Here is a 22,785-nt window from a genome sequence, read left to right on the forward strand (position 1 = left end):
TAAAACTAGAAAGTGGAGAAGAAAAGAAAGAAGTACCTGTCATTTAAATGCCATCCCTTGATGTTAGCCACTTGAGTCAAAGCATTTCGCCACCTTTGAATCTTGTCTTTATCTTCCTTGAATCTCTCTTCGTGTTTGACAAAGGCTTCTTCAATTTTCTCTTTTTGTTTTCTTAAATCAGATGGATCGACGTTGTAGAAAATTGGGAATACTTCATGGCACTCGACGTTTTTTTGTTTAACAATCTCGGCAAGCTCCTCCAAGCAGCAACCTGAAAAGGCATTGGTCTCAGAGAAAACGATTACAGAGCACCATGATTGTTGAATGGCTTTAAAGAGTTCCGGTGCGACCTCTTCACCGGCCTCCAGCTTCGGATCATCCCTGAAAGTGACGATTCCTCCCCGTTTCAGTGCATCTAAAGATGATCTATAAAGTTTTTGCGGGTATCTTCGCCTCTAAAACTCAAGAAAACATCACGAGGAAGATGAAGGTAAAGACAACATGAGGAAGTATGAGAAGGACAAGAAACGTTAATCTGCTGTTCAAAATCAGAGAGAAACTAGTATATGAGCATCAGTAAGGAGAAAGAAGGATAAAAGTGGAAAGTTATGGGTTTTTCTTCGCAGGAAGAATCGGAGAAGGTGAGAGTAAAATTGGAGTTGCTTTACTTCGCTCCCTTTTTGTTACTGGAAGACTGTATAGTCATAAGTCGACTAAGTCACTTATAAAATTATAATGGGAAAACTATATGAATGACCACCCAGTTATGGGATTGATGTCCAAATCACCACCATTCTCAAAATTGTGTCAATACAACCACTTAATTATTTAATTGGTTTCAATATAACCACTTGCCATTAAATAAATCGATATAACTACATATTTGATTCTCAATACTTAAACATTCAATCAATTTGGTTCTAATTCACAATCTCCTATGTTCTCTTATGAAGTTTGTCGTGTTCATTGTAACGGAAGTGGAGCATGCATAGACTCCGCCCAGGCATAAAGTTGCAGACACAAGAAGAAATGCCTTCCACTGTTTGCTGGATGCAAGAATTGCCAAAGCAGTAAGCACTAGAACCGCTGCACTAAGCCTATTTTTCCGGTTTCGATTGAATGTATAAGTATTGAGGATCAAATATGTAATTATATCAATTTTATTAACTGCTACGTAAGCACTTCCGTTAAATATTAACGACAGGCGGTTATATTGGAACCAATCAAATAGTTAAGTGAATAAGTGGTATGAATATGCTAAACATTCAAAACAGGCTATATTTGAACATGTACAAAAAGTTCAGACTTTGACTGTTTTAAAAGTTCAGAGCAACAATCAAAACGTTAGACATTTTTTAAAGTATGTAACCCAATTCCATTCCATTCCAGAGTCCTGTTCGGTACGTTTTCATCGATCCTCTATCGATGACTAACTCAGGCAGCCCGGTTCTGTCAAGTTGGTAAGTGAAGTTCCCCGGGGATGAATCATCGGCACTTTTCCACGATGTTAGATATCTTTCCTCGCCGGTCTTTAAGTTCCATCCTATTGTCATACCTGCCAAGAGTGTGTCTGAAGGGGAATCAAAGCTTTGCCACAAATACCTTTCAGGCATGCTTTTGTTGTCCTTGAGAACAAGGTTTCCGGTATCTAACAGCTGTGCCACGGGACGTTCCGCTGTCCCAGATACATTGGATGACCAGACGACACTCTTCTTCCGGTCCAAGAGCACGAGATTTCCACCGTCCCTTACCGTTAAGACCCCTTTCGTGTCGGCGATCGGGTTGTTTCTGTTGGCAACCCAAACAACTGCTTCAATGCTGTTCTTGTACCATATTCGCAGGTACCTGTTTCTTGATTTCCCAGGTGAGAAGAAGCCTAGTTCAAAGGTTTCTAATGCAGAAACCAGTGTCTCACCATCACTAACCGACCCTTCTACCGCTAAAACATCGGCTTCATCGGACAATTCCAAGTGAGAAAAAAACGACTAATAAAAAGCACATCAAAGTGAAAATAGAACCCCCTCTCCATGTTAAAACTCGACCTTTCTGCTAAACAAGTTCCCTCCTTGCCTGTATAAACTTCTACTTATTTAGAGTTTCATGGTAATTCTCATTCTTAATGCATGACAGATAAATGATGCCTTGACTTCCAAGTCTTCTATGAACAGCAACTTATGTAGTTATCAAATAGGGATGTCAATGTAAATCAGCATGGATTTGGTTCTTACTTGGAAAAGTCTGATGAGAAAAAGAAATGTGAGAAGATGACTTTAATTTCTTTGAAATTTATTTTGAAGTGAGCATTTCAGTCTCAGTTTCTCTCCGTTTCCAGTTGCACATGTTTTCCAACAAGACCACCAGCATGAATGAACATAAGATCCATGCTAGTGATTTGCACAGAAATGGATCGCGGTGGACCGGCGGGGCAGTCCCCCTGAAAATTTAAAAGGTTTAAGGGTTATTTTTGTCCATATAGTAGACTCAATTTATGATTTTCGTCTATATAATATTTTCACATTAATCTAGTCCTCAAAATTATTTAATTATATCATCTTCTACCCTACACCATACACTCTAACCCCCGACTTCTGAAACCTAAACCTTAAACCATAAACAATAGTAAAAATTTTAAACATTCATACAATTGAACAACTTCGAGAGCTAAATTGATGTGATACTACTATAGTGACGAAAATGATAAATTGAGTTTACTACAGGGACAAAACTGACTCTTAAGTCAATTTAAAATTATCATATATTTTAATTTTTTAATGTATTTTCTATTAAAAATCTATTTTCTCCCCCTAAAATTTTATAATTTTTTTTCTTTCAAAAACTTTAAAAATTCACCGGTAACATAAAATCTTGCGTCGTCCCTGAATTTGCTTGAAGTTGTTATTAGGGTGACTATTCAATCAAGTCGAGTCAAAAATTTCGAGTTAATAGAATTAACAATTATAGTTTTAGAAATTGGAACTTTTTCGGTTTGAATTAAATTTATGAAATTCAAGTAGAGTCGAATTGTACAAGTTTCTAAATTTAATTATAAATATTTATAATCATGGTACTAATTGATTCCAATTCAAAATACTTTCCATAATCATAAACACTATACATGTATATTTCTTTATACGTAACATACATATATCATGCAAATTTAAAAAACTCAACTCGAACTTTAGAAAACCAATCCACTAATTAATAAAAATTTCAAGTCATTCAAGTCCTATTTTGTAACTCAAATTTTATTTAAAATTCTTTCAAGTCAAGTTTATGAAATTACGAGTCAAGTCAATTCAATATTTTTAACATCAAATAGAGTAAAAAATTTCAATTTTTTTCGAATCGGATCGAGATTCACTCCTCTAGCTGCCATGAAACCAAAGAAAAGAAAAATAATATTTTTTTCATCTTTCCACTCTATCAAGCAAAGGCTTCGAGTTAGCCTAGTTGGTTCATACAGCCACCTATATCTTCTACACTCAAATGACAATGTAATTTGCATACACACACATCAAAATAAATAAAAAATAAAAATTATTCCGGATTTATACATAAAAAATGCCCTTGAATTCAAGGTGAAGCTCATGAATTTTTTCAAGTTTGTTTTTGTTCCTGGACAATGGCATCAATGCAAAAACATAACAGCTCATAAAACTGAATGCAAAATGTTGGCACAGGGATTATCCTATAGTATATCGTCGCGGTGCAGTAAATCATGATCTCGGGTGCCATAAAAGGAAATCTAGAACCTCAACGATCATGCGAAAACATCACCAATAAAAAAAAGTTCAACAAAACGGAGACGAAAGTAGAAAGAGTGAATCCTAGGATCCATTTTAATATAATGCTTCATACGGGCTAATCGCGAGAGACTCATAGCCTTCTCTGCTATCTACAACATAAGAACAGCAAGATGGGGATCATAAACAAGTTATGAAAGACTGGAGAATTTGAATTAATGAAGACATTTGCAACACCAAGATACGAACCTGCTACTGATAAGGCAAAGCTGCAATTACTATGGACTTGCTAAGAATCTGCCATATAACAATCATCAAACACTAATGTTAATTTGCAAGATTTGGTAAGTGAGTTCAAGAATTCAGCTACTCAAACAAATTTCATAAATGAAACAAAATTCATGCAAAAAACTGAAGATGCTTTTGCTACCATATGTTATGAATTTCATAACAGGCAATCTCAGGTTTATTAATTCAAAATGTTTCTGTTTGGTAATGATGCAGATAGATCTCTTTCTTCGCACGTCTTCTTACGCTTTCCGCTGTGCTTATTTCACAAGCAATAGCCTAAATAAACAGGGAGAGGAAATGGGAATGATCAATTTGATGTATAAAACAAAATCCTCCAAACTGCAACAGCCTTTCTCGAATCTAAGCATAGATTTAAGCAGGCAAATAGTTATCTTTTCTGTCCCAATTAACTTATGAAACCGGATTAGTCCAAATATTCCACAGCCTATCAGCTCTAGCAGACCAAACATCCTACTAGTTATGTTCTAAAGCAACATATACATAGAAGCATGTTCTAACAAACATTTAATTGACACATCTCTTTCTGAAAGTTTCAGAACATTATAGAGCACCCTGAAGCGATTTATCTTCCGATATTCTCCCAGTTGAAGTAACTATGACTGATAAACTACCTGCATTCCTATACAAATAGTTTCCAATAGCCCTTTCAATCTCCAACCAATCATCCCAATTCTCAAAAGCTAGAAATATTCCAACTCCTCTAATCATCAAATTGCTTTGTTTTAAGTGGACAAACAACCGCTCAAGACATCTTTCTAATACAATTTGAACTTCCCAGTCTATGCAGCATCTAGAAACTGTACATCACATATTCATACTTCGTTTGCATAGATTCAACAGTTAAACAAATAGTAGCAAACAGCTAATCCAAATGTCTTTATCACATTTATGCAACACTCGCCACACATACAACCAATCAAGCTGCAACGTCTTTTATAAGTGTACCTTTTAACATCAAACACACCATGTTACCATGTTACGACAAATCATCCTCACTATACTATCACTCCATTGTACATAACTTGTCCACACATCAATCATCTCCCAAACTTAACAACATAACATCCATAAAAGGCTCAAGGCAGGGAAAACTATTCCCATCAAACATTTAGAGATTAGTTACTAAATGTACATGGCACCATTTTCTACACATATCTTATGATATTTATGAATTCATCACTCGTTATTTTATACCATGATAGAAGCGACATACATGATCAAAACACACATCAAAAGTAGTTCTTTTGTTCATCACCCATGCACTTTTCAATTAACAAATCCTTACTTCTAACTCAAGAGATGAAACAAATCCTACCTTACTTTACTATCTAATAGTATGAAGTAGATGAAACAATATGTGATCTAATAGAACAAGAAATTAAACCTTTGCAAACTCCGTGGAATGAACCAATATATATCATATTCTGCAACCAGGCCCTATTTTCCTTCTAACTCAACATAAACTGCACTTTGAATAACGAAAAGCCGAAACATATTAAAACATTCCCAATAAGTAGTCATCTACACAAAGATACTATTATGCCCAACTGATACCAAGAACAACTAGTAATTAATACCAAAAAAGACCAACCTTCGCCGACATAAATAATTGAACATCCATAACAACTATGGTATTTCTTGCCATGTGTAGTAACTGGCAAGCTATATAGATCAGCATTATACTGCTTTGCCTTAATCATCATCTAACACAACAACAACAAAAAAACACCAGCAAAGAAGCCAAATTTTCAGTCATTCAAATCCACAGAGACACATCATATCGGATAGGATATACTGATCATATGACACAACATTCCTACTATCCTAATTATCAGTAAATTATATATAAACATATCAGCAATTAAAAAATAAAATTACTTATGCCATCCAAATTAAGCATTGAAACAAATACAAAGACCCCAAATTCCGAATCAAACTCAAACAACCAAATATGAACCCGAAAAGCATTAACTTTTGCCACCTTTTCCGTCCATCTTGACCTCCTTGGTTGTTGCAGAGGGCTGACCATTCCCGCCATCTTTCTCATCAGGATACCTAATAACAACAACAGGGCAAACACAATGATGCACACAATAATCAGTAACACTTCCCAATCTCCCATCATTCCCTCTTATCTCAGCTCCATACCCTCTGCTCCCCATTATAACAGCACTCAAACCCAACCTCTCCAGCTCAAGACACAATCTTTCCCTCATATCATGATCCTTCACTATGTGAATCTTAAAGGGAATCCCAGCTTCCTTCAACGGTTTGGCCAAATCCGCCGCCTTGGAAGCCGTGAAGGCATCGAAATCGTCCTCCAGTTGCTTCTGGGTCTCCGGCGTTTGCGGGCTTTGCTGGGTTTGGGGAACCGGGCCCCAATCAGCTCCGTAGAGCACAGACGTTGGTGACACGTGCAGGAGGATGACAGCATCGCCAGGTCGGAGGTAGTTTTGGACGGTCCAACGAACGGAAAATGCCGATTCCTCGGAGAGATCGACGGCCACGCCGATCTTACGGCGCGCACCGGTGACGGGGGTGGGAGAGGAGGCGGCGGAGGACGAGTAGTGCGGGGAGGACGGGAGGTGGATCTTGATCGATGGCAACTTAGGGTCACTGTTGTTATCAGAGCTCATTTTCTTTCCTTTATTTGGGCTTTCCATTTTCTTTTTTCCTTTCCTGAATTTGTTTTTTTCTTCAGAAAGTGACAGAACTATTTTAATGCTCAGAGTTTGTTAAGAAAATTTGTTTTTAATAAAATAAAACGATTAAAAGAATTAATTTTTATTAATTACATTTTACTTATTTATTATCATTATATTTATTTATAAAATTTAAAAAATTTAATTTTACGTGAGATAGAAAAAAGAAGCGGTAATAATTTACATATTATTCTTTTGTCAAGTATAGGTGGATATGTCCCTTACACGTGCTACTAATGTCGACGGCGGCCGATTGGTCCATGGTTGTGATTAAGAACGGGCACAGGATCAGAATTCAACTGATTTTGATTTGATCCGATTTAATTAATTTATGTTTTTTCTTAAATTATGTTCGAGTCAAGTTCGATTGGGTTTTTTAGAAATATATTTAATTATAAAATAAGTGTTCAATCGCTTTTTACGAATAAGTGTCTAAATTATTTTTAAACGATCCTCGTGTCTAATGTTATCGCAGCTTATGCCATCAACGACGTTAATTTCACCCATTAAATGGCACGTGTCACAATCTAATAATCTAATAATTTTTTTTTTTAAATATTATTATATTTATTAAAAACACATATTTCTCTTAAATTATAAATCTTAAAATCCCTAAATCCTAACCCTAACCCACTAACATCACCCTTTCTGAACACGACCACCATCGTCGACGTAATCTCTGTCATCCTCCTAGTCATACGCCGTTGTGGTAGCCGCCGATTGATTGTCGAAATCACATGGGATCGCAATTTTCATCCTAGGAATCACAGGGTATAAAACATTGATCGGTCATCGATCAGTCACGATTCCATAGGAGTTTTGGTCGTCGGGGGAGGTGCGCTTGGTGGAGCTTTGTCGACGACAAAGGGTGGCGGACGGTATGAGTTTAGGGGTTACGTTAATAACGCTAGGTACATAGATCATTCAAAAAATAGTTTAGCCACCTACTTGTGAAAAGCGTTATAGTTTGAACACTTAATTTTTAATTAAACCTAGAGAATATACTCGGGTTGGATTCGGGTTCAGATTTAGGATAAAAAAAACTCAGTCTTATCCGACCCAAAAAATGATATAAATTTATTTTATATATTTAGAGATGATTATAATAATAATCATCTATATATTTTTTTTTTAATTAGATCCCTATTATTATTGAATAAAATAATAATTTTTATAAATATATTTATTTTTGTTCGAGTCGAATTTAAGTTTTATATAAAAAAACAGGTCAAATTTGAGTCGGATGAAGTTACTACTAAATACGGGTCAAATCGAATTTCGGATGAAACGTATATATATTTTCGGATCTAATCGAATTAATCGAAACCCGATCTAACATGATCATGCCATTCCTAGTCGTGGTTGAGTTTGAATGAGAAGCCTCTAATATTTGAGGAGGACGGAGCAAGTTACTATTTCAAATCAGAATTCCAGATTTCCGAAAGATCGGTATATGGGGCATGGCTGGTATAGGCAAAACGACTCTTGCCGATGCGATTTTCAACCGTGTTTCAAATGGTTTCAAAAGCTCCTGCTTTCTTCGAACCGTGAGAGAATCAGAAGAACGTGGAACATTACTCGAATCTCGACAGAAATTTCTTTCAACCATATCAGAAGATGTGGATTTAAATGTCTCAGCTCCAACAATTGGGGAAGGCTTTCTTAAGGACAGGCTTTCCAGGAAGAAGGTTCAGGTAGTTTGTGATGACGTGACAAATTCAAGCCAACTGGAGCTTTTGTTCCGCGGAATCGATCGGTTCGGCCCTGGAAGTCGAGTCATCGTCACAACTAGAGATAAGCAAGTGCTTATCCAGAATGACATTGATCTCATTTATGAAGTGGAGGAACTAGATGAAGATGAATCTGTTCGGCTCTTCTGTCAACGTGCTTTCAAAAGCAATAACCCCAATGAGTATCAGTTGGAGCTATAAGAAGGTTTCAAGTACTTCTAATGGAAACCCTTAGCTATAAAAGTTATCGGATCCTCTCTTTATGGCAAGAACAAAAGCTACCAGGGAAGCGCAGTAACGAAACTAAACCAGATTCCCAATCCAGACATTCATAAACTGTTGAGAAGCAGTTTTGATGGATTAGATTCAGAAGAGAAAGACATGTTTCTTGACATAGCTTGTTTCTATAAAGGGGAGCATCGATACTTTGTAACAAGGATTATGGACGCTTGTTATTTCTCTTCACATTCTGGAATCGATGATCTCATCGATAAATCTCTGATATCTGCTTCAAAAAATAAGATAGCAATGCACGATCTATTGGAACAGATGGGTCGAGACATCGTTCGCAGTGTATCACCTTCAGAGCCTGGGAGACGCAGTCGGCTGTGGATTCCTGAGGACATTTATGATGTGCTAACAGAAAACTCCGTAAGGGCCTTGCTCATTTTCTTAGCTTATCTTACTACCATTCTTCATTTCTTAGAAACATATTCAAACACATACTCGAATTAGACACATGTATTATCTGACAATTAATAGTTCTTATTGACTCCTGATTCTTCTGACATGGTGCTCTTGGTTATAGGGGACTAAAACACAGGCATGCTACTTGACATGCTCATCATTCTAGAGCTGGAAATAAAAGCAGAAGCCGTTGTGAAGGTACGAAAACTTCAGTTCCTCGAATTCTACGGAACAATATCCAAAATCCTTCTTCCTCAAGGGCTTTTATCACTTCCTGATGAGCTAAGATAACTTTTCTGGAAGGGAACCCGTTGAAAACTTTACCCTCCTTGTTTGATCCAAAGAACCTGGTTGAACTTGATATGGGATATAGCCATGTCGAACTACTATGGGAAGGAAAACAGGTATTTTCTTCTTCTTTTTATACCTCGTTCTCTATGGTTTTTCGTTGATTCATGCAAACATATATGGAACTAATTTAATCTCCATTTCTTGATTTTTGCTTCATATCTGCTGCATTATTGTTCTTCAAAGTACAAGTTCATCAAAGACTATGTTCTGATGCATGCAGGATTTAGTATATTTGAAAGTGATATCTCTCTTCGGTTCTACGAACCTTGTTAGAATCCCAGACCTATCAAGCACCACAAATCTTGAATCTATAAACTTTTCAAGTTGTACAAAGTTGCTTGAGCTTCCTTCATCCCTTCAACATCTTGAGAAGCTAACTCGTTTGAATTTGAGATCGTGCGAAAACCTTAGATCTCTGCCTAGGTTGTATAAAGCAACATCCCTCACCACACTTATTCTCAGTGACTGATCGAATATCTCTAGCTTTCCAGAGGTTTCACCGAATGTAAGAGAGATGCAATTAGGAGGAACTGCAATTGAACAAGTACCTTCGTCAGTGGCGTCTCTTTGCCAACTCGTTTTGTTGTCAATGAACGATTGTGCAAGGCTGAAGAACTTACCAACTATAATTAGTAATCTAAGATCACTTGAAGCCCTTTCATTCAGGAATAAATCAAACATCACAACATTTCCAGAGATCTCAGGAAATATAAAAGAGTTGAATTTGCAAGCAACTGCGGTCAAAGAAGTTCCTTCGTGGATCGGATGTCTTTCTAGCCTTCGTGTATTGAACCTAGCGCGTTGCAGGAGGCTTAAAAGTGTCTCAACAAGTATTCAAAAATTGAAATCTCTTAAGGACTTGTGTCTTGGAGATTGCTCAAGATTGGAGATTTTCCCAGAAATCTTGGACACCATGGACGGTTTGAGAAGTCCTGATTTAATCCGAACGGATTTGAAGGAACTACCATCCTCAATGGAGAATCTTATTGGCCTTCGTTATTTGAGTTTGGAAAAGTGTCAAAACCTTGTTTGCCTTCCTGACAGCTTCTATAAATTGAAATATCTTTTGTTTCTTTATGTTAATGGCTGCACAAATCTTGTCATATGGCCAGATAACTTGTTTTCTGCTATAGGAGGAGCTTCTTCAACAAGCAGACCAGAGATACAGAAAGATCTCCATGGCCTGTCATCATTGCATGGCTTGTCAGCATTTTGAGCAAGCACTGCTTTTTAAAGATATAAACCATATGGAACCAAGATTTTTGCTTTCCTATTTACCAATTGCTTCCTTCTGGAGTTGCAGATGCTATTTGGAATATGCTGAATAATCAATCTTGTTCCTGATAACTGTAATCGAACAGGCATCCCCTCAGAGAACTAAGTTTTCAACATGCGTCCCTGGAAGCGAAATCCCAGAATGGTTCGATTTCAAAAGCTTAGGATCTTGGATAAACATCCAGTTGCCATCAGAGTGGTACTATAATAGCAGGAAAAACTTTCCAGGTTTCGTTTCCGGTGTTGTTTCATTCCAGGACTATTCTGACAAGGCATTTAACATTGGATGTGAATGTCATCTAAAATCCTGTGAAAGCCACTGTTATAATCTCATATGTTATTTCACCGTTTGGGCGTGGAAAGCACTAAGCTGATCGGTAAGGTCGGATCACTTGTTCCTCGTATATGACAATGAAGAAGTTAGGCGGTTTGTCGAAACTCAAGCATCATACAAGTGTATTTACAATGAGGCCTCGTTTAAAATCTATCCTGTTGTTTGGGATAGGAAATGGTCACAATGCTTTTCCTGCGAGGTAAAACACTGCGGAGTTCATCTGTTGTTGGCAAAGGATGATGCTGAGGTACAACCACCTAAAAGGCTCAAGTATATCAGTTGAATGAAGCCTTATCCGGCGCACCATGGAAATCGATTTTCAGCATTGGATCGATAATCGAGGGCATAGGCCCTGAACCAACAGCACAAGTAAAAATAAACTGAGCTTGCTCTGCCACTGTTGTTCTTCTACCTTTATGCACCACTGGACCCTTTATGCACCACTGGACTGACTGGAGTACCGTGGTTCACCTATTTTCTTGCAAATGATGTGCTTTACTCGCCCGAAACAAAGCTTCTGAGGACCGCGGAGCATGCTCTAAGAAGGGCTGTCCCAGCAAATACAAACAGGAAGGCTACACAGGTTTTAAACTGAACTGAATCCACAAATTTGGTATGTTTAGATGCTAATCACCCTCTTTTGACCATATGTCATTTTTCTTATAGGCTTCTTTGGAAGACCTTTCCTACTGCTAAGGATTCCACAAAGAAACCCTTAAGGGAACCATGGAGGGTAATGTCAAGAAAGCCTTAAGGACTCAATCAACACTTGATTCAAATAGACTCGACTCGAATTCTTGACGAGTCAAAGTGAACTACTTACTATTCGACTCGGAAAACTTTTCATCCACTCGGAAAATCGACCTTTCTTTGTAAGAGATTATTGTTGGTTAGACTTTTCATATGAATTGTTTCAGCCTTATAGATATACCACTTCTGGTAGAGAGATTCTAACGCCAATAAGAATGGAAATGTCATCGAGGACGAACACAAGATTTTGTCCTATGATGACGAATTTGTAAAATTTTGAAGAGAATAAAGTTAAAAATTTTAAGAGATAAAAACATATTATTAATAAAAAATATACAAAAAAATTATCTAAATTATATGAGAATTTAAAATTTTTAAAGATAAAAGACGGCATCTGTCTCGGTCTATCTCTAAATGTCATATTTGTTAAGCTAGTTGAAGGTGAAGACCTAATTGTATTGCCAAATGAGAGCTAAAGAGCTTCTTAGAAATCGGTCATCTCCATAGATTTTGAAATCTATGAAGACAAAAAAATCTAAGTTGCAGGGTCATCCTATACTATATAAATAATTACATTTAAATTTTAATAAAAATTTAAATAAATATATTTACTTGATTCGAATTTCATAAAGGGTAGAGTATGCAAATTGTCCCCGACTATAGCATACTGCTTTATTAAATCCCTTGACTATTAAAAGTTAAAAAATGACCCTCTGACTATAGAGTATTGCTTTGTTGAGTCTAATTACAAAATGACCATCCGACTATTCACTATGTTCCAAACTAATCATTTTCTGTTAAAAGTTGATGATATTCTGAGTTGTACGTTAACATGTTGACTGTGATATGATAAAATTTGTCTTTATCTGTTGAATTTGAAATGCTTTTTCTCTCATACACATTCTTATGCTCTCACTTGGAACATGTAAGCATGCTTGTATATACAAACTCCGACATTTCTATTCTTTGACGACCAAAATTATAATCCCCTTGTTTGTTTCATGTAGCAAGGGGCCATTGTGCTTGCGCTTTCATGTTGGTCGTAAACCAACACGTTATGTCCTCAGAGAATTTCGCAACAGAGGTGAATATCGTCACTGTTTTGTCCTCGGAGAAAAACCAGGGACAATTTCCTAGAAACGTTTTCCTCGTTTCTTTTTTTTCTTAAAATGACTTACGGATTCATTTTTCGTAAATCGTTTATGCTTGACTGGACCTTCGACTTTTCACATCTATCCTTTTTCCCCTCTCCTGCTTCTTTACGAGCCTTAGAATCCTCCCAATTTCTAACCCTAAACACACAGCATACTTTAAACAGCTAATAAAGCATATTTCTTTATGAGCTCGACCCTACATATCTTTCTTTTCTCCATTTTCTTCCTTTATTCATCTAATGAATGCTCAAATAATAAAAGGACTTAATTGAAAAGATGAAATTTTTACTTTCTTTTAATGAAAAACTATCAATTTTTCCCCAATTTTTACTTGATTTAATGAAAAATCAGTAAATTTTCCCCCAATTTTTTTCCATTTTTAATTCTGTTTCCAACTCTAGTTTCAACTCTTGAATTTTATTTAGTCTCAAAACTCCTTTTTTTTTTAAAATCACTTCGTTTTAGTCATCTAATTATTTTTTTAAAATCATCACTGATATTATATTTTAGTTTTATTTTGGTAAGCCAAAAAATTAACAATGATGTTGATGTATCACCATAGTAATACCATGTCATCATTGAAAAAATAAAAAACTATACGTCCGCAGTTCTGTTGATTTTTTAACAGTGGGTGATTAAACAAAATTAAAACGTAATGTTAGTGATGATTTAAGAAAAGGTAAAAAGGCATCATAGGTCCATGTATTTTTTTAAAAAAACCAATGTGGCCCTTGTATTATTTTTCTCTCAATGTGGCCCTTTGATCAATGTTTTTCATTGTTGATTGTTATGATTCTGATGTGACAATTTATGGTTCTAACGTGACAGTCCATTTGTCATATTTGAGTTACCAATTTAGCCCATTTGCATATCATCCGCCACATTATCAACCACCATGGACTGCCACATTAGTACCGTAAACTGCCACATCAACATCTTAACGATCAATGACAAAAAACATTGGTCAAAAGACCACACTAGATTTATTTTTTAAGTTAGATGGCTACATTGAGAGAAAGAAATAATGCAATGGTCACATTATTTTTTTTTAAGTATAAAGAATTCTGATGCCTCTTTGCCTTGAAAAAAAAGTTGAATGACTAAAATGGAACTAAAGTGATAGGTAGGTGACTAAATATGTAGTTTACCCTATCTAATATCATTTTACTCAACTTTCCCTCAAACGTTCAAACTTTACTATTTGGTCTTTAAAATCTTATCTGACGGACAATAAATTAAAACAATTATATTACTGGTTCTTTTATGTTTGGCTTAATTAGAACCCAAACTATACTTTTTATGTTAAATAATTACATTTATTTTATCAATTCGGATGTCTAACATTACAAACGTTAACACTTTAAGTGTCCGGGCCGTCAACAATATTGGTTTTCAAGTTTTTTATATAAAATTTTAAAAATAAAATTATATGTTTTTAAAAAAGAAAACACATAAATTTTAAAATAACCCCTAAACTTTGAAAATTTTCATTTCAACCCCTAAACCCACGCCGACCGTTACCCTTGACCGTCAAAGAAGCTCCACCCGACCTCCCTTCTCCCAACGACCAAAACCCCTATGAATTCATGATTGATTGACGACCGATCAACAAAAAATTAACATTTTAAATCTTACGAACCCTAAGAAGATCGAGATCCCACGTGGTTTCGATGGTGAATTGGCAACAACTATGACGATATATAACTAGGATGATAGAAAGGACTATGTTAACAGTGATGGATGTGGCCGGAGAGGGCGACGACGTCATATTAAAATTAGGATTTTGTAACTGTTTTATAATATAAAAAAGTTAGAGTTTTTTTAAATATAATAATATTTTTCATATTTTTAAAAAAAATTAAAATTATGGTATTATAAGACGTGTCAACGGGGAAAACTAACGCGGCCATTAAGCCTTAAAACAATTATATTACTCGGTTCTTTTATGTTTTCTCTTGCAAGTCTCCCCCTTTCTCATCTCAATTCCATAAAAAAGGAACAAAATCAAACGGAGCAACGAAAGAAAAGATGTCTGATTATTTGCCTGTAGAAGTGATCATCGATATCCTCAAATGGCTCCCAGTCAAGTCCGTGGTGAAATTCAGGTCAGTTTGCAAGACATGGAACAGTCTCATTTGCGACCCATCGTTCGTTTCAGCTCATTGCCAAGCTTACCTTTCGAGACCACCAAACAACACTCCCTTACTCCTCATCATCAGCTTCTCCGTAAACGGAAAAGATAAGTATTCTTTACACTATGATAATGATGTGTTTGATGAGTTGAAGAAGCTTCAATACCCTGTCTTTGACAGTATTTGGTCTCCTATGTATTTTGGTTCTTGCAATGGGTTGGTTTGTCTTGGTTCTTATGCCCACAATCCTATGCGTTTTGTTTTCTGGAACCCTTCTATTCAAAAGTACATTTCTTTGCCCCAGCCTGACATTTGCTGCATCGATTATGCCTCGCGTTTAAATTCTGCGTTTGGGTTTGGGTTTGGGTTTGATTCGAGAACCAATGATTACAAGATACTTACTGTTAGGTTTGACAAGGCTAATCATTTGATTCAACCTAGTCTGTTTTCACTGAGGGAAAATTGTTGGACAATGGTTGTTGCCATTGCTCCCAATTATGAATTTGATGATGAGACTTCGATGACATTTGTTAATGGAGCTGTTCATTGGTTAGGATATCAGAGAAGAAACAGCGATGGGTTCAAATTCAATTATACAATTTTAGGGTTTGATTTGAGTGCTGAGGAGTTTTTTGAGATAAGTTTTCCCGAGAGTTTTACTTGTTTGCCTGATATGGAATTGTCAACTATGAAATATGGGCAATCTTCCATTGCAGTGGTTAAATTAGGTTGGGAAGATGGTGAGTTGCTTGAGATGTGGGTCATGAAGGAGTACGGTGTTGTTGAGTCATGGACTAAGGTGTTGGCATTATACATGGGTGATCGAAGTGAATTGTTTCCGAGGGTATTGGGGTTTCGGAACAATGGGGAAGTTTTATTGCAAGTGGATGAAGGAGAGATGGCTCCACTCGATTTGAACCGTCAGTTAATTAAGCCTCATGGAGTTAAGATCGGGGAATACTTTCTATCTGTCGAGAGTTACATGGAGAGCCTGGTGTTGCTCGACAAAGCCATCGGTGTCTGCAGTGTGAGCGATGCAAATCATGTAATAGATTCAACTGGGAGGAGAGTGAAGCGACATAGGACTGGTAAGCGCATTCACCTGTTATTTTCACAGCTGTCTAATTTTTGTAGTTTATATGAACTAGAATAAGCATAACTCTCCTCATGTTAGCTTTATTGATAAATACCTTGATGAGTGCTACTGTAAATTAACACCCTTAATCCCATATCGGGAAATTGTAAGAATGCACTAGGATACATGTGTAGTAACAATGGAAACTCAAATCGTTGGATGTGCTTGTTCTAACTTCTTATTCAGAGGTTATAGGGAAAACGTTTTGAGTATATCTGCTTGATATGTACCTTTTATTACATACATTAAAATTTGCAATCGATCTATAGTGTACTCTTAAAGATCAAAAGTACTTTTTTTATCAAGTTGTCTTTGTCTGCTTAAGTTGAATTGCTTTTCTCTCGTACACACTCTTATACGCTCACATGGCACATGTAAGCATGCTTTTATATACAAACTCCAACATTTCTATTCTTTGACGACCATTGTGCTTGTGCTTTCATGTTGGTCGTAAACCAACACGTTATATTTCTTTTCAATGCGAATTCCTGCAATGCTATATTCTCTTCATTATTTCAATGACCCTTTTTTTCTGAGTTCTTGCAGGACCCTAAGGAACCATGCAAATATACGGCCGTTGGAGAATATGTCTACCTTTTCGTTGAGCAGAGCTTCCGTATAGTCTTTTTTCTCTGTCTTGCACTGCATTTTTTTCTTCTTTTAGTTAGATTAGACTCATCACTCTCGGGTGTACCGAGTCATCCTTAGGCAGTTTTCGTATTGGCATCCACTTGAAGTGCGCTTATGGTCTTGTCAATCTTGAACAGCCTCTTTGAAGCACTTTTAGCTTCAAAGAAGACCGTAGGTTGAAGGGATTGTAGAAGCTACCTCCTCGTAAAGGTGATTACGTGAACCACCGAGCTAAGCCTCAGTTCAGGGGTAATGTCTTAACTGAATGGAACAAGAATATAGGCTAGATGTTGCAATGCATGCAGGGTTGATAACCAGTAGCAATGATAAGTCGTAAAACGAATCTGGTTCATTGTGGCACCATGACTGTTTATGATGTTTTGGTACTTTATTTTTGAATTGGTTGTGGATTGAAGGAAATTGATAACCTTAATTTAATTGCTTGCATGAGAAGCTAATCTTGCATACACCTTTGGTTTTGAAGGAAATTGTTAATAGTTGTTTTAACTTTGGTCTTGTGTAGTACTTAAAATGTTATTTGGCATTCAGTAAAATTAACCAATTGCAATTGTTATCCAGTTCTTTTTTGTTTACTTTGGGTAGTTCTGCGGTACAACCTAAAATTTAAGATTAAAAAACAACGGAAATTTAGTGCGATCGAAAATATTATAACAAATGTGTAACGTTTTAGGTTGGACAAAACTTAAGGGCTATTTGTTTAGCTCTGAATGGAATCATTCAGCGCTGAATGTTGAACCGTTCAACATTCAGACTGTTTGTTTCTCACCTTTGAATGATTCAATGCTGACTGATTCAGTAAAACAGTGCTGAATGATTCAACACAAAAGTACATTCTGAATGATTCAGAGCCATTATTAAATAGAATGTCACATTCAGAACTAATTCATACAGAGCATTTGAATCATTCAGCGCTTAATCATTCTGAAGTAAACAAACAACCCCTTAAAGTATTAGTTTCTTCATAATATTTTTTTATTGTAACATAAAATATTATGTTTTCAGGTAAAGTAGACATGCAGTCCTCTAACTATAGGGTGATGTTTTGTTGAGTCATCCGACTATTAAAAGTTACAAAAAGGTCATTCGACTATAATACATTACTTTGTTGAGTTTCTCGACTATTAAAAGTTACAAAATTGTCATTGATTATTTATATGTTCCAAACTTGTTCTTTTTAGCTAAAAGTTGACGACAATCTGAGCTGAACGTTAACCTGTTGACTGTGATATGATAAAATTTTATCCTAGAATCTCAAATGACTGTCATATCTCAGCCATCATGTTAACATTCAGATCAGACGACTACCAATTTTTAACGAAAATGGACGAGTTTGGAATATATAAATAGTCAAGTGACCATTTTGTTACTTTTAATAATAGATTGACTCAATAAAGCAACAATTTATAGTCAGAATATCATTTTATAACTTTTAATAGTTAAGATATTTAATAAAGTAATGATGTATAGCCGGAGGATCATTTGTGTACTTTAACATATATTTTTATATGTTGTAGCATTTATTTTTATTATTTAATATAAAAATAATTTAAAATACAAAATAAAAACATAAAGTGATCGAGGATGAGCGATAATTATTTTAAGTCTTCTAAAATTTAATAATAATAAAATATTATGTTATTATTCATTTTAAATTATAATAAAAATGCTACATCATATAAAAATAATAATAAAACAATCTAGAGTAATCAAAACGGGAACAATTCCCAAATTTGGTGAGTAAGTTAGAAAAACTAAAAGCAATTCCCAAATTTGGTGAGTAAGTTAGAAAAACTAAAAGTATAGTGAATAAATTAGAAAGAGAGTAAAATTCAGTGAGAAACGATGTAGTTTACTCTTAATATTTTCGGTCTAGTTTAATTTCCATTGCAGTACTTAAGAAAGATTGGGGTGGGTTGCATGAGCTGTGGCTCATGGACGAGTACGGTGTGATTGAACCATGGACTAAGGTGTTGGCAGTCCGGTCAATGTGGTTAATCAAAGTAGATTGCATTCCAGTGTATTGGGGTTTTGTAACAATGGGGAAGTTTACTGCAAACGAATGCCAGAAACATGACTTCACCCGATCTGAACTGTCAGCTAATTGAGCCTCATGGAGCCAAGGTCGGGGAGAGCCTGGTGTTGCTGGACAAAGGGGCCGATGTCCGCAGTGTGAGCTACGCGAATCATGCTATAGATTCAAATGTTTCCGATGAACCAAGTGGGGGAGAGTGAAGCAATATAGGACTGGTTCACCAAAACTCCGATCCTAAACCGACTCTTTGTCATCCCTAAGGAACCATGCAAATATATGGGCCGTTGGAGCATATGTCTGCCTTTTCGTTAAGGAGCAGAGCTTCCATATAGTTCTTTTTTCTTTTAGTTAGAATAGACCAAAATGATAGTTAGGTGACTAAATACACAGTTTACCATATTTAATATCATTTTACTCAACTTTCTAAAAATTATTATTTTGCGCTTCAAACTTTTAAACTTTACTATCTGGTTCTAAATCGATTTGGTCCTTAGAATCTTATCTGGGGACACTAAAATAAAGCAATTATTACTCGGTCCTTCTCTGTTTTCTCCTTCAAGTCTCCCCCTTTCTCCTCTCAATTTCGTCAAAAAAGGAACAAAATCAAACGGAGCGTACAAAAGAAAATATGTCTGATTATTTGCCTACAGAAGTGATCATCGATATCTTCAAAAGACTTCCAGTAAAATCGGTGGTGAAATGCAGGTCAGTTTGCAAGAGCTGGAACAGTATCATTTGCGACCCATCGTTCATTTCAACTCATTTCCAAGCTTCCCTTTCGATACCGTTCAACAACACACCCTTTCTCCTCATCAGGTGCTTGAAAAATGGCAAAGAAAACTATTCTTTACACTACGATAATTATGGGTTTGATGAGTTCAAGCAGCTTCAATGCCCTGCCTTTGAGTGTGTGTCGCATTCTATGTATTTGGGTTGTTGCAATGGGTTGATTTGTCTTGGTTCTGATTCCCATGGTGATATGGATTTTGTTTTCTGGAACCCTTCGATTCGAAAGTACGTTTCTTTGCCGCAGCCTACCATTGGCTGCATCAATTATGTTTCGCCTTTAAATTCTGCGTTCGGATTTGGGTTTGATTCGAGAACCAATGATTACAAGCTAATTATTGTTGGGGTTTACAAGGGTGATATTTTGTTTTCACTGAATGAAAATTGTTGGAAAAGGGTTGCTGCCATTTCTCCCAATTATGCTGTTTCAAATGATACTTCACCGATTTTCGTTCATGGGGCTGTTCATTGGTTAGGATATCAGTGTCAGAGAAGAAACAATCTTAGGTTCACTAATAAGATTTTGGGGTTTGATTTGAGTGCTGAGGACTTTTTTGAGATAAGTTTGCCTGAGAGCTTAATTGGTTGTTTTTATAAGGATTTGTCAATTATGAAATATAGGGAATCTTCCATTGCAGTGCTTAGTAAAGATTTGGTAGATGGTAAGTTGCATGAGTTGTGGGTCATGAAGGAGTACGGTGTGGTTGAATCATGGACTAAGGTGCTGACATACCATGTGGTTAATCAAAGTAGAGAGTATCGTGGCATATTGGGGTTTCGGAACAACGGGGAAGTTTTATTGCAAGTGGGTGATGGAGAGATGGCTTCACTCGATTTGAACTCTCAGCTAACTGAGCTTCACAGAGTTAAGATCAGGACAGGGTTACTATCTGTTGGTAGTTACGTGGAGAGCCTCATGTTGCTAGACAAAGCAGTTGATGTGCGCAATGCGAGCGACGTGAATCATGCTATATATTCAAGTGGTTCTGTTGAATCAAGTGGGGGGAGAGTGAAGCGACATAGGACCGGTAAGTGTATTCACCTGTTATTTTCACAGCTGCCTAATTTTTGCAGTTTACATGGACTTGTATAAGCATTTAGCTTAATTCAATACATACATCGATATGAATGATTAACATTGAAATTGAATGATACTGTAAATTAACACCCTTAACCTCACATTGGGAAACTGTAAGAATGGATAAATGTGTAGGAACAACGGAAACTCGAATCATTGGATCTGCTTGTTCTAACTCCTTATTCAGAGGTTATAGATATGTAGCTTTATTACGTACATTAAGGTCTGCAATCGATCTGTAATGCACTCTTAATGATCAGAAGTACTTTTTTTCATCAATTTTCCTTTGTCTGCTTAAGTTGAAATGCTTTTACTCTCATGCACACCCTTATGCACTCTCATGGCACATGTGAGCAAGCTCGTTTATACGAACTCCGACATTTCTATACTTTGAAGACCAAAATTATAATCCCCTTGTTTGTTTCATGGCAAGGGCCATTTAGGGCTGAGCAACGAAACCGAGAAAACCGATAGTTGTGCTTGTGCTTTCATGTTAGTCGTAAACCAACACTTTTTTCCCCTGAATGCCGATTCCTGCAATGCTATATTCTGTTTTCATTATTTCAACGACACTATTATTTTGCAGGACCCTAAGGAACCATGCAAATATATGGGCCATTATGTTTGAAGCTTGGATGCTTGATTTCATATAATGTGCATCATGACTCTGTTTATGATGTTTCGGTGCTTTGTTTCTACTGGTTGAGGATTGAAGGAAATTGATAATCTTTTGCCTGAATGTTTCTGTTAATCTTACATACATCTTTGGTATTGAAGTTAGGTGGCTGATGCTGTTGATTTGACTGTGCCATCGATAAAGTGTTACTTAGGGATGTAAATGAGACGGGACAGATCGTGAGCTACTCGAGATTGATTCAGTCAAAACTCGATAAATACTCGACTCGAATGGACTTACTTAAGCTCGAGCTCGACTCGAGTTCTTAACGAGCCAAAATAGGTTACTTGATACACGATTCAAAAAGTTTGAGTAACTCAAAAATATAATATATTAATATTTTAATTAAAAAAATTAAATTATTAATAATATTAACATTTATACATTGAATTTTTTTAATGTAATATAATGTTTTCATGTATGTAAGATTCAAGTTTGAGTTTGAGTTTTAGACTTTAATCGAGTTAAGTTCAAGATTTTTTTTTTCAAGTCGAGCTTGAAAATTTAGGCTTACGAATTTTCGAATCGAGTTGAGCTTAGTAACACTTGAGCTTTTTTATTTTTAAATAAGAATCTATGTCTTTGTGACATTCTTTTCTCTACTCTTGTAACACGTTTTTTCTCTGCTACTTGGGCACATTCCTTATGGTTTTCAGTAAGTTTTTCGCATGTTTCTGCTGTCGTGTTGGTACTTCTACAAAATTACTCACGACATTTGTTTTCTGATAGAGTTGTCGATGGTCACGTATTAGCAGATCACTTCTTTTGTAAATGGTTATTTGCCAATATAATCAAAATTGTGTAACGAAACAGACTGTCAAATTGTTTGATTCGCTCACATCTTCTTTATCACATCGTAAACAGTCTTGTTTGTCATAGACAATGAGTCTTATGAAGGTTACGGATTATTTTGATATTTGAAAGGTTTTAATATCTCCGTATCTTTGAGTTTAATATTTTTATTTTATGTATGAGTTTTAATCTCTCCATATCTTCGATTTTCTCTCTGGATGCCTTGTAATTTTAATTCTTTTATTTTTATTAATGGAATTCAGATGCCATTATTAAAAAAAGACTACCTCTATAATTATATTTTCTATTCGCCATATTTTTTTTTTTTAAACTAGAACCTGAAAATTTTAGATTCGGAAGAAAAACAATTCATCAAAAAGGAACAAAATCAAAAGAAGAGATGCCTGATTATTTGCTTGCAGAAGTGATCATCGATATCCTCAAACGGCTCCCAGTAGAATCCCT

General features: G+C 36.0%; 5 protein-coding genes across 6 annotated transcripts in view; 3 read left to right on the forward strand and 2 right to left on the reverse strand.

Moving 5' to 3' along the window:
• LOC120178726 (TMV resistance protein N-like) overlaps positions 1-399 on the reverse strand; it is a 77,563-nt gene extending 77,164 nt beyond the window's left edge. The window contains exon 1 of the mRNA XM_039184520.1: positions 37-399. The gene's annotated coding sequence lies outside the window, so the exon portion shown is untranslated. The remainder of the gene's footprint in view (positions 1-36) is intronic.
• A 3,157-nt stretch (positions 400-3,556) lies between these two features.
• On the reverse strand, positions 3,557-6,764 carry LOC120178729 (universal stress protein PHOS34-like). 2 transcript variants are annotated; one of them, XM_039184525.1, is made up of 3 exons: positions 6,037-6,764; positions 3,993-4,040; positions 3,557-3,895 (listed from the first exon to the last, which is right to left on the reverse strand). In XM_039184525.1, the coding sequence occupies exons 1-2, from the start codon at positions 6,716-6,718 to the stop codon at positions 4,033-4,035; spliced, it is 690 nt and encodes a 229-aa protein (XP_039040456.1). In that variant the 5' UTR covers positions 6,719-6,764; the 3' UTR covers positions 3,557-3,895; positions 3,993-4,032. The 2 variants fall into 2 exon arrangements, with proteins under 2 accessions (XP_039040456.1, XP_039040455.1); XM_039184524.1 differs by lacking the exons at positions 3,557-3,895; positions 3,993-4,040 and adding an exon at positions 4,130-4,310.
• A 1,429-nt stretch (positions 6,765-8,193) lies between these two features.
• Positions 8,194-9,014, forward strand: LOC120178734 (putative disease resistance protein At4g11170). The gene is made up of 2 exons (XM_039184530.1): positions 8,194-8,376; positions 8,413-9,014. The coding sequence occupies exons 1-2, from the start codon at positions 8,218-8,220 to the stop codon at positions 8,686-8,688; spliced, it is 435 nt and encodes a 144-aa protein (XP_039040461.1). The 5' UTR covers positions 8,194-8,217; the 3' UTR covers positions 8,689-9,014.
• Positions 9,015-14,976: 5,962 nt separating this feature from the next.
• LOC120178703 (F-box/kelch-repeat protein At3g23880-like) lies at positions 14,977-17,296 on the forward strand. Its single transcript, XM_039184495.1, has 2 exons — positions 14,977-16,258; positions 16,852-17,296. Exons 1-2 carry the CDS (start codon positions 15,067-15,069, stop codon positions 16,857-16,859), a joined length of 1,200 nt encoding a protein of 399 aa, XP_039040426.1. The 5' UTR covers positions 14,977-15,066; the 3' UTR covers positions 16,860-17,296.
• Positions 17,297-19,537: 2,241 nt separating this feature from the next.
• On the forward strand, positions 19,538-21,538 carry LOC120178704 (F-box protein CPR1-like). Its single transcript, XM_039184496.1, has 2 exons — positions 19,538-20,802; positions 21,439-21,538. Exons 1-2 carry the CDS (start codon positions 19,617-19,619, stop codon positions 21,444-21,446), a joined length of 1,194 nt encoding a protein of 397 aa, XP_039040427.1. The 5' UTR covers positions 19,538-19,616; the 3' UTR covers positions 21,447-21,538.
• The last annotated feature ends 1,247 nt before the right edge of the window (positions 21,539-22,785 follow it).

The sequence above is a fragment of the Hibiscus syriacus genome, unplaced genomic scaffold (genome assembly GCF_006381635.1).
Source record: "Hibiscus syriacus cultivar Baekdansim isolate YM2019G1 unplaced genomic scaffold, ASM638163v2 tig00112370_pilon, whole genome shotgun sequence".
NCBI classification, from domain to species: domain Eukaryota; kingdom Viridiplantae; phylum Streptophyta; class Magnoliopsida; order Malvales; family Malvaceae; genus Hibiscus; species Hibiscus syriacus.

Bases quoted from the DNA above. Each gene is read 5' to 3' on its own strand.
- LOC120178729 (XM_039184524.1), bottom strand. From the start codon at position 6,718: ATGGAAAGCCCAAATAAAGGAAAGAAAATGAGCTCTGATAACAACAGT.
- LOC120178734 (XM_039184530.1), top strand. From the start codon at position 8,218: ATGGCTGGTATAGGCAAAACGACTCTTGCCGATGCGATTTTCAACCGT. The intron at 8,377-8,412 runs GTGGATTTAAAT...ACAATTGGGGAA, and splicing joins TTTCAACCATATCAGAAGAT to GGCTTTCTTAAGGACAGGCT.
- LOC120178703 (XM_039184495.1), top strand. From the start codon at position 15,067: ATGTCTGATTATTTGCCTGTAGAAGTGATCATCGATATCCTCAAATGG.
- LOC120178704 (XM_039184496.1), top strand. From the start codon at position 19,617: ATGTCTGATTATTTGCCTACAGAAGTGATCATCGATATCTTCAAAAGA.